At 37.9% G+C, this 11344-nt stretch overlaps 2 protein-coding genes across 3 annotated transcripts; one reads left to right on the forward strand and one right to left on the reverse strand.

The window, feature by feature from the left end:
* LOC115596199 (cholesterol 25-hydroxylase-like protein) lies at positions 1-1614 on the forward strand. The gene has a single exon (XM_030441049.1). The coding sequence runs from the start codon at positions 14-16 to the stop codon at positions 830-832; it is 819 nt and encodes a 272-aa protein (XP_030296909.1). The 5' UTR covers positions 1-13; the 3' UTR covers positions 833-1614.
* Positions 1615-4892: 3278 nt separating this feature from the next.
* On the reverse strand, positions 4893-11124 carry LOC115597149 (tumor necrosis factor receptor superfamily member 26-like). Of its 2 annotated transcripts, XM_030442873.1 has the most exons (10): positions 11000-11124; positions 10434-10507; positions 8876-9010; positions 8626-8746; positions 8432-8499; positions 8222-8317; positions 7967-8034; positions 7778-7802; positions 7633-7654; positions 4893-7154 (listed from the first exon to the last, which is right to left on the reverse strand). In XM_030442873.1, exons 1-10 carry the CDS (start codon positions 11071-11073, stop codon positions 7121-7123), a joined length of 717 nt encoding a protein of 238 aa, XP_030298733.1. In that variant the 5' UTR covers positions 11074-11124; the 3' UTR covers positions 4893-7120. The 2 variants fall into 2 exon arrangements, with proteins under 2 accessions (XP_030298733.1, XP_030298732.1); XM_030442872.1 differs by lacking the exon at positions 7778-7802.
* Between the last annotated feature and the right edge of the window lie 220 nt (positions 11125-11344).

Genomic DNA, 11344 nt, shown 5'->3' on the forward strand with positions numbered 1-11344 from the left:
TCATTCCGCAGGGATGACAAGCTCAAACAGCACTCAGTTGCTCCCTCTGCAGATTCTTTGGGACTGGCTAAGACAACAGAGCCTCCTCAGATCTCCATTTTTCCCAGTCTTCTTCTCTCTGACTATTTACCTGAGCTTCTGCCTGCCTTACATTTGTCTGGATATTCTTTGCTCACAACTGACCCTGATCCAGCGCTTCAAGATTCAGCCTCAAAGCCAGGTAACATGGGGAATGGCTCAGAATTGCCTGTGCACCATTTTACGCAACCATGTGTGTTTCATTTTCCCACTGTCTGTTGTACACTGGTACTTCAGATCCACGTCTTCTCCTCCACTGGCGCCTGACATGCTGACTGTTGTTAAGGATATACTGGCCTGCCTCCTCCTCTTCGACACGCAGTACTTTTTGTGGCATGTGCTCCATCACAAGGTGTCCTGGCTTTACCGTCGCTTCCACAGGGAGCACCACTTCTACAGAGCCACCTTCTCGCTGACAACAGAAAACTCCAGTGTCTGGGAGATGCTGAGCCTCAGCTTCTTCACAAAACTGAACCCTTCTCTCCTGGACTGCCACCCGCTCACAGAGATGCTCTTCTACATCACTAACATCTATCTGTCCGTCGAGGCTCACTCAGGATATGAATTCCCCTGGTCTCCACATAGACTGGTGCCGTTTGGTCTCTACGGAGGAGCTCAGCATCACGACCTCCATCACCTCAAATTCAAAGTCAACTACGCGCCGTACTTCACACACTGGGACAGACTGTTTGGCACACTGCAGGGAAAATGCAGACAGAGGAGGGCAAGAAAATTGTCCTTGAAAGGGTCATGATGAGAAGAATATGTGAGGGTCTTTTTTTCCCCTCATCTGTTAACCTGCTATAAAAGCAGCTAATGAAGAAAGCATGACTGACTTAATGGAGTTCAGATGATTGAGACAAACAGTGACTATTTCAGCGTGGACATACAATCTTTAGAATGAGATAGACATGGTAGAAATGTGGATCTAAACGTTAAATATGGCTGTAAAAGGTTTGTAGTTTGCTCCTTCAAGTGTTACCAAAATGTTTCATAGCATAAAAATATGAATAGCTTCATATACAATTTTTTATGGAAGCCCATATGGGACATAATGAATATGCTAATTGTTGAAGTATTTGATTTGAATTTTTACTCAAATAACACAAAACAATGTGGAAAATGAAAATGCTATTGTGGAATAACTTCTACATTTCAGAGTTTCTAACATTTTGATTTAGTCCTCCATGGGCTTCCATACTTTGCACTTCAACTTTAGCAATTCAGTTAATCAGACGTTATATGTATGGATGTATGTATGTGTATAAATGTACTGAGGTCATGTTTTGTCGCAGATTTGATTATCTGCTACCGACTGAGTAAAAAGTGTTGACTGACAGCAGATGAGTGGATTATACTGTAAATGAATGTCTTTCAAAATATCACTTAAACCTCATAAATCAATTCAATTGTGATTTTGTTTCTCCAACTTCTTTTCTTTTGCCACATAATGTGAATGTGATATTAGTGTTGTTGTAATAATCCTTTAGTTTACTGGATTTATTAAAGGAGGCCTGTTAGGCTTTTTCTGTTTTACCCTTTCCTTCTGCGTTTTTTTAACTGCTATTGTGCATTTAAAAGATCTGGAAAGTTAAACATTGCAATAAGGACGTGCTAATAGCCAATTCGGCATACTTTTAATGAAACAGATCAGTACATTTGACAAGTGTCTTTATTTTTCAGCTCCGATCGCTCAGTAGTTGTCCCGCAGTACCCGAGCATTTTTCAGTCCCATATGGTATATGTTTAAACTATACTCACTGTCTTATCCAAACAACATTTCCCCTTTTTCCTCATGCTTACACGATAACAACATGGTTTTATTTGTCTCCTCCTTCATGAAGAAGCTGGGGTCAGCTCAAATTACAATCCTGTGTAATCATCTTTAATGACAACATGTTTTCACAGGAGGTTGAAAAAAACAAAAAGTCAAAATGTTTGGCAGGAAATTGTTCAAAAGACGACTGTAACATTATCCCGTCTCCACTGTCCAAGAATACAGATAAACACAGATGTATTTAGCTACAACTGTTTACTGTGAGTACTCAGTTATCTAAGAATATAGAGAGTCATCATTGTGAATAATTGGATGCTCAATGTTCGAGAAAGTCATAAAAATGTGATCCAAGTTTAATGTGTCTCTTTGTGTTATCATGAAAACAGAGAGGTCAGACTTTACTAAACAGCTTCGATATTGAAGTTTGCATCACTTCAAAGTGACTCACCACGCTTGCAAGAAGTAAGAGTACGGACAAGAAATATCCAAAGTACAAATTTCAACATGCACCATTAAAACATGGCAGGACACGTCCTCTCTGCATGCTGCCTGAGCACACCCTTATTACTTGGAGATGAAAGAATTATTTAACTGTTTGACAGTTTTTTTACTATTTTTTTGGCCTTTTATGGCTTTATTGATAGTACAGCTGAAGATATGACAGGAAACAGGGGGAGAGAGAGGGGGAGTGACACGCAGCAAAGGGACCCAGGCCGGGAGTCGAACCCGGGTCTGCTGCAGAGCCTCAGCACATGGGACGCGCGCTCTACCAACTGAGCTAAACGGCGCCCAGTAAACAATTTTGAAAAGTGAAGACTTGCTTTCTATAAAAAAAATGCTCTGACATTACTTATAATTTGAATCTATGAACAACATTTTTTTACTTTACTTGATTTTTTAATTATAATGCTGTGTGGAGTGATACGCCACGTTCTGCCAGGAGGACAAATCCCAACTTGTATCCACATCAGTAATTTATACATTCGATGGCACGACATCGCATGTTTTGACTTACTTATGTGATTTCTGACTAATGTTAAAACTGTTTACATTGTAAAGCAGATGTCCTTTAAAGAGACCACTATGGCTACAGAGCAGCGGTATATATAATATAATAAATATATAAATGTATATATTTATATAACAGCTGTTACATAGCGACTTACACAAGTTACGGAAGTAAAGGCTTGACTCCAAACCAGGTGTGTCAGGCAGCGCAGGATAGAGTAACTCTCTTGGCATGGACTTTGGGCCTTTTCACTTTGCAGACCTTTTACATAACACAAAAAAGGAAAGGCAAAACCCCCCAAAAGCATAATATGACCTCTTTTTGAAAGTATTATCCATGTTGTCAACCCCCAAACAACTATGGAATAATATATTTTGAAGCAGTTATGAGATTAGTGGGATTACGGGACACAGTAAAGTCATACTTGAACTGAAACCCAATATTTGAATGGAAACTCAGGTACATTTACAGAAATGCAGAGGGGCTGAGGGCATCAATATGTACTGCGTATGCAACGTATGCGTGATTGCTGTCCAGTCTGTAAGTAACACAGAAAAGAGCTGAAAGTTAAGATCCCCACCAAAAAAGACGGAGAAAAAGTATAGATATATGAATAAAAAGGAAAACTAAAACAGCACAGGCAGAAATAATCCCAATTAATTATTTAGTATGACATTACATGTTATTGCATGCCTATATAAGCTGACTCTGCAAAATCACCAAAGCACTGTTTGAACCTGTGTCTGGATGTCTGAGATTCTTTTGAGGGCACACTGGTGCCAATGTCGTAATCTTGGGCCGACAGATATCCAAGAAATGAAAGTAGACAAATGAGACAGCGGACCCAAAATAATCCGGCTACACAGATGGTCTTCCTTTTCCCTCTGAGATTTACAGGAAAGAATCTATTGAAGTCTTGGTTCTGTTTTTCTTCTACGCTGATCCTAAGAGAAACTATATTCAAATGAATGATTAACTGCAATGTTGTTCACATTTAAAGATGCAACAATGTGCACATGATATGTAAGATCATGAAACTCCATGAATAAAAATAAATAAATGAAGTGTAAGAGCTCAAAACTCACAGTTGTAACAAAAAAACCCACAAGAGTTTAAAGAGTCAGTTCACCAACATAACAAATAAATCACATTTTCGCAGCTACCTATAGTGATATCTTTTGTTTAGTTTGGATTTATGTGCTTGTATTAAAAGATTAAAAGATTTCAAGAAGTAATAGGCCTACTATTGTGAAATGCATATGTGGAATACTAGAAAGATTAAACAATATGAAATTAAAAAAAAATCTGAATAAACAAAAAGTCTGTAGTATCTGTATTGGCTTATTTGGGTGAACTGACCCTTTAAGTGTGACCCATTACCACACAAACTGGAAGATTTTCTTTGTGTTGACAGTAGTTAAAAACGGCAGTGACTTAAATGTAGAGGAGTTGAAACTTTTATCAATTTTCAGTTTTTGTCTCTTAAGACTCAGATATTCATTAACAATACGTCTTTTCTCACCTCAGTGTTTCTTTCACTAAAAACATTTCTTTGTTCTTTTTCTCAAATGGTTTATAAAGGGTAATATTCAAACACAGACTTCTTGTCAGTGTCAACTTCATCCATACTTAGCCTTCCCAGAGTGTGCAACTTGGATTAAGCAACTAAACTACTATAAATAAAAAGGGAAAGTTCAAATAACATTGCTCCTGTTTGTTGTTACGCCGCTCAACATACCAAAGTCAGAACTGAAACTAGGTTTGTGTTCCAGCTACCTATTACTTCATCAACTGGGAAAGTACATAGTCCTGAGCACATTTTACTTTAAAGAGAAACTTACAAAGACTTTAAACGTAGATTTCATTAAGAGTACACTAAGTGCAACCAGAGATAAGTAATAGTTATGTCTTTTAAAAAATGAAGACATATTCTGGTTAGAAGATGACAAATGTACTAAATGATCAAAACTAGAGCAATCACATTTTCACAACATATGAGGACCAAAATCAATATGACACTTTCACTGATTGTATTTCTGTTGAGATTTATTGTATAACATAAAATATATTCATTACTCACAAATGACACATACTTTCTCCAGAGACTGGAAGGGAGGCAAAATTCAGTGCATCGTATTCAACACTTTACTACAGAACATTTGAAGCAAGTAGTGACAGAAAATCTCAATCCATTATTTCACAAAATGACAAGAAAAGGAAGGAAACATTTCTGTGTTATTTATCAGTAACATTATTTTACATTACAGTGCTGGTTTTTCTGAGTGCCTCCACAGACATAACATTTACATATAAAAATACATTTTGTATAAAAGACTTACATTTGTGAGTAAAATTTCATTATTCTAGCTTAAAAATCTTTAACTTTAAATTTTTTTGTGTGTCATGCAGCATGAGGTACCCGGTCTGAGGGGGGCTTACAAGACACTTCAAATATAACAAAAAGTAAAATAATTACACAATGAGGATGAGAAAACAAATATAATGCATCTCCAGCACATCATACAGTGGTAAATATCTGGTCTGGACAAAACACTTGCATTACAAAAGTCATTTCTCACATTATATTATACACATCATGAACCAATTGAGATGCCTTCGATGTGACCTTGGGCAGGGTTCGTACAAATTTTTCAAGGTCAAATTCAAGCACTTTTAAGGGTCATTTTTAAGATTTTCCAGCACCTTATTGCTGTAAACTGCGGTAATTATATTCTATAATAGCAAAAACTTCAGAAATTAATTATCCAGTCTGATCCCAATTTTGTGAAAGACACAGAGTTATAATGTCAAGCACTTTCAAGCACTTAAACTAAAATCCAAGCACTTTTCAGACCTTGAAAACACAACATTAAAATTCAAGCACTTTCAAGGATTTCAAGCACCCATACGAACCCTGCCTTGGGGCACACTGGCAATCCCACAGTTGATGTTTGTTTTTGTTTTTTTTGTAGTGATTTTATTTTCATTTTTTTATTATCATATTTAAAATTTCCTTAATCCCTTTTTGGTCATAAGAAAAGAGCCTGTCTTTTTATTTATTAAGAAAATCAAATTTCCACTCATTTCTGACAAGCAGATGGAATGATCAAAGATGCACAGACCACCTCCATACATGTCAAACAATGTCAAACCAAATATGAGCACAGTCCTACTCCTGAGATAGTAAGACTAAGGTACATCTGAAGCACAGACTGTTCCTTTGTCCTCCTATGATGTTAGTAAGCATTTAACACAAAATGAGCTAAATCAAACACTTTGTAAATAGTGAATTTAAGTCGACATTCACCAGATACAAAAACATTCTGCAGACAATCTAAGGTAAAGCCTATATCCAAGATTGTGATAGAGCACAGTAGAACAAAAAGTGCATTTCAAAGTGGATTTGAGGCTTAAGGTCATGACAGCCCGTTAGCACTTGACCGCCTTTGTTGGCTTTTTGACAGATTGAGCAGGTAGAACTGGTGGCGGCTCGTCATTAAGAGAAATCACTCTGAATGGCAGTTTAGCTTAACGAATCAGCACACGAGAGGAGTCGGTAAAAGAAAGAGAGAGCCCTGTGAGCCTGCGCTGTAGAATCCAAGATTCAACTCCTGATGGCAGCAGATCATATTCCTCATCAGACTACATCCAGAAGAAGTTACACTTGTTTCAAGTCTTAAACAATGATATTCTAAATTATACACATCGTTTTTTTCCAGAGCTGTTGAAGGCAGTTTCTAAGAAGTGAGACATCTCGCCTCTTTTCTCATCTTGGTTGAAAGTTGCACATGCATAGTACTGAACAGGTAGCTGACATGCATGGAAATCTTTAAAATATCTTTAACTTTAGTCTCTCTTTTAAACTCAGCGCAGACTGAACGATGTTCAAGTGCTGCTTGAACAGGCACAGGATAAATATACATATCGGGTATGTTGATTATTGAGCTCACCCTTATCCCACATTTCATTACTTTCAGAAGTGCGGACACGTTCAAGTAGATTACTTAATCCCACCAGGAAGCAATATATCTCTCACTTTGTCCGCCTTGAGCCTCTTGCCAGTCTTCTCTAGGATTTGGTACAACTTTTCACCTGCCGCCAGGCCCTGACTCTGCACCCAGACATTTAACAGTTCAATTGTCTGCTCACCAGCATCATTGGGGTTGTTACGTTTACAATCATCAATTTTAGTCATTGGTATTTCGCTACGTATCGCAATTTCCTTCATGTCATTCCATCCAATCAGTTCTGCAATGTCAGGGAGGTAAGGCTGGAGATCCATCTCTGGAACTAATGAGACAGAAAGAAAAAAATGGAGATTAATGCATTGAAGTACAACACATAACTTTTTCTATGTTGAGCTATGTTTCACATGAAAAAATTCCATCTGCAAATTTTCCAGTGATTCACATAAAGCAGTTCTGTTGTTGTGCTAATTCACAGTGTTAGGAAAAACAATCAGAGCTTTGTGGGCACGTCTCAGAATGGGGACATCGTCTTCATGTGCCGGAGCCACAAAACTAACTATATCCATGAAAAAATAATGACAGGAAAACCGACACAAAAATGGCACAAAGTGTAGCTAAAATGTAGAGATTGTTGTAATCTGAAAGGATAGAAAACAATATATGAGCATGAAATGTCATGTCGCTTAATGTTAACACCTTCCTGTCACTGTTACTGCATCAGCCTGATTATATATTATCAGCCAACACTTGAAAATACAAACATCAATAAAGTTCCAATATTGCATCAATCTCTTACTTACTTTTTATAAGAGGCCGTACCTCCTGAGAAGAAGAAGAATGAATGTTAGTAAAATATTTACACCTCCACGAATAATGTAACAACACAACAGTACTGACACAGAGCAAGCACACTAACAAGGACACCAACGGTTTCAGACAACTAACCTGAACCTCCTACAGAGAGAGGCAGCTACGCCCAAAATTAGAAGAGAGACAGTACGTGGTTTATTAAACAAGCACATGTGCAAGTGTGACAAAAGAGGTTAGACACAAGTCAGATCAACAGGACAAACATCTTAAAGCTGGTCAGAGTTATAAAAGCATTAAAATAGGTCACACTGGAGGATAACTTACCTTGAGCTCAACATCTAGACCTTGTACATTTCCATTTGGATGTTGGGATGGAGGGTTTTGTCTTCGCTCTAATGAGATAAATTATCAAAAAACAAATTACACAAATATAATATCAAAACAGCGTTTTATCTGTGTGCTACTGGAACTGAACCGCAGGTATTACTGTGGTATTATTTTACTGAGAACATGTGAGGTTCTAGCGCCCTCTGTTTGTCTCATTACTTATAGTTGTACTAAAGTGGTGGAAATACTCACTCTTTCTACGATAATACCAAAAAGCAGCTCCGACTACAGCTATTAATATTGCAATTGCAATAATAATGCCGACTATTGTCCCTGTATTGTCGACCACTGAAACACAAAGGTACAGAGGTTACATTTTCACTACGGACAAAATAATGCCATATCAGTCTATAAACGACATAGCAATATACTAATTTGCAATCATGCTAAACTAAATCACACCTTCGGTTTTTTCATTGCAGACTGTGTCACTGTTGCCTTTGCAGGTTTCTTTGACGCCTTTAGGACATCTTGAACCAAAAGAAAAGTAGGCATTAAGAAACAAACTGAATCATGGCATCGTTTTGAAGACATTCCTTTAAAGAAGTTACACATGCATCTTCTGGTTTACAGATACTAAGCGGAGCAGAACGTACTTAGCACAAGGACTGCAGAGTTTACAGTTGTCACTGGTGCCACTGACGCAGTAGTGATCATTTTTACATCGACACTTCCTGTTCACGGCACGAGTGCATTTATCCGCCTCCTCTAGATTAGCTGAAAGGACATTAAAACCACACAACTGACATTAGAAGGACTGTTTGACTGCTTCAAACTGTACAGCTATAACAGACTGCCTTTCAAGAAGTATAATGTTTAATATCACGGATGCAATAGATTACATACCACTGTCGTGTGAGCAGGATGTGCAGGGTTCACAGGACGTCTGTCCAGTAGGTTGACTGCTGTAAGTATTAACATCACAGGGCTCACATTGTCCAAATTCTAGATTAGCAGTGCAGTGCTCTTTCACATACAGACCTACAGCAGGGAGACACAAGAGCCAAAAGAAAATGTTTTGATTAATTTCATATACACACCCACACAGACAGTCACACAGAAATATAGTCCGAAAATAAATATTTCTAGCAAAATACACAATAACAAGATGAAATAGCCATAATTATTAACATCAGCACCAACAGTGTGGCTTTATGTGTTAGTCACCAGTTGTAGTGGGAACTACCACAGACGTGGTTTTGAGTGCTTTGCCAGGTGTTTATCTGTATATCTGTTTAAAAGACATACTAACCATAAAATAAGTAAAGATGCTAAAACAAATTTTGTCAAGAAATACATCCTAGGCAACTGCTGAGGGGCCTGCAGATGTCCTACTCTCCAAAAAGGCCAAGACTTATGCAGCAGGTGCTTTGAACTAGGATGGACAACTTTATGCATTTTTACCCTTTCTTGAGGCCCTGGCATGAAAAAGGACCTTGAATCAAAATTTTGTTTGCATTTTAAATATTTTTTAAAATATTTTCACTATGTATTTTTTTAACAATATAACATTTTTGCTAGATTAATTTAGGCCGAAGCGGTTCCTTATTGGCCCAGCAACAGTCATCCGCATTATATATGGCTAATGGGTGGTTTCATATGTAACACAAAATTATAATTTAAAGTGTGTTTTTCTTTTTTCTTTTTCATATAATTCTGCTTTTGATGTTTGTCAGACTTGGCTGACTTCTTGCATTAGTTAGAAACTTAAGAGCACCTTTGTTCTTCATATGTTTTATGTCAAAACAATGTTAATAAAACTTTAGGATACAGCCTTGGAGGGGAAGCCCCATTCATTCCTTTGAATGCTGCTCAGTTGCACTTTAAAGCTAAAAAGCTTGATTTTCTCGGGTATGAAAATGCATGAAAATACACTGGAGACTTCTGCCAACTAACTTCTGATTTAGTGCCTGGGTATCTTGAATGGGGATAAAATAATTTAATCATGCAGCTCTTATAGACCTTCCACTTTTTATTGGACCGAATGACTCAGGTTATGATGCTCAAAATCGATCCACCATTCTGAAGAGTCCGTCATCTTGCACAGCCATGTTTCTTTAGTAAAACCCTAACTATTTCGAGTTTCAAGTGTTCACTGCAGTTTGTCCTCTACACTGAGTCAGAGGAGGTGTATTCAGATGTTGCAATGTACAACCTTATGACTAAATCCTAGACACTGGACTTTTATGTTGTTGTTGTTTTTTTAAGAAGCAGGGACAGACAAAGTAGAGGATCACAAAAAACATATAATTAAGGTAAGACATGAGAAAACAATACATCACCCACATGTTGTCATTTAAGAATGCTAACTAGAAGCCACTTTTCAACCTCTGCCTTCAATACAAGATCAGTAAACTTTCTGATAAATTAAATAGATGCTGTATTGTTATTCACTGACACTTACCAATCCCACACTTGCAACACTTTAGCCCGTCATGGTCGTAGGTACCATCTTGACACTGGGATGAATTCACGGCCCTGTTACCGGAAAACGAAAGTGAAAGTGAGTTTCCAACAACATGAATCAGCTAGAAAAAAAAAAAGATCGTTTGATTACAACATTTACCGTAAATGAAGAGAAACGCCTTATCGTCCATTTTATCTTCACTTGCTTCTTTATTCTAACGGTTATTTTTTTTAACTCAGGTGTTGTGGTGAATTTCGTTACCCATCGATTTCTTGCCCCACCCTTACCGACCTTAAAGTCACAAACTGTCATCTTACATGACACTTACTTACATCAATTCAGCAGTTCAGCTAAAACCTCACCATGAATCTCTGGGTATAAACCAAGCGTTAACCTGAGTTACCACCTCGACCTTACTCCGGAAACAAACACCGGGCACCCGCCTCAGACTCAACCGTCAACAAACAGCTCGCGTGAGGGGTCGTGATACAGATTGTAACTTAACGTCTATGTTACGTTATGACTCACAAACTTCACGACAAGGTTCAGAAAATGTTACTTACCCTGAGACCAGCTGGAAGAAGAAAACAAAGGTGATAACCAACGTGGGCCACTTGTTTGGGTGTGCTACCGTCATTTCTCCGTCGTCTTCTGAGACGTTAGAATGAAGCACACGAGCAGGACGGCGCCTCCAACTGCGGCTGCGCGGAAAAAAAAAAACAGGGGACTTTTTTGTTTTTTTTCCTCACTTGATTTCTTAGTTGCAGTCACATCCCTGACATGTCAAATTAACTATATTCATTGAATGTGCATAACATTGTTGATTATATTAGGCAGCAAAAACAAAAAGTTTAACTCTTCTTCTGTATGTTGGAGCTGACAAGATGTTAGCCTGTGTTTACAGTTGT

Source organism: Sparus aurata, chromosome 15 (genome assembly GCF_900880675.1).
Source record: "Sparus aurata chromosome 15, fSpaAur1.1, whole genome shotgun sequence".
Lineage (NCBI taxonomy): Eukaryota > Metazoa > Chordata > Actinopteri > Spariformes > Sparidae > Sparus > Sparus aurata.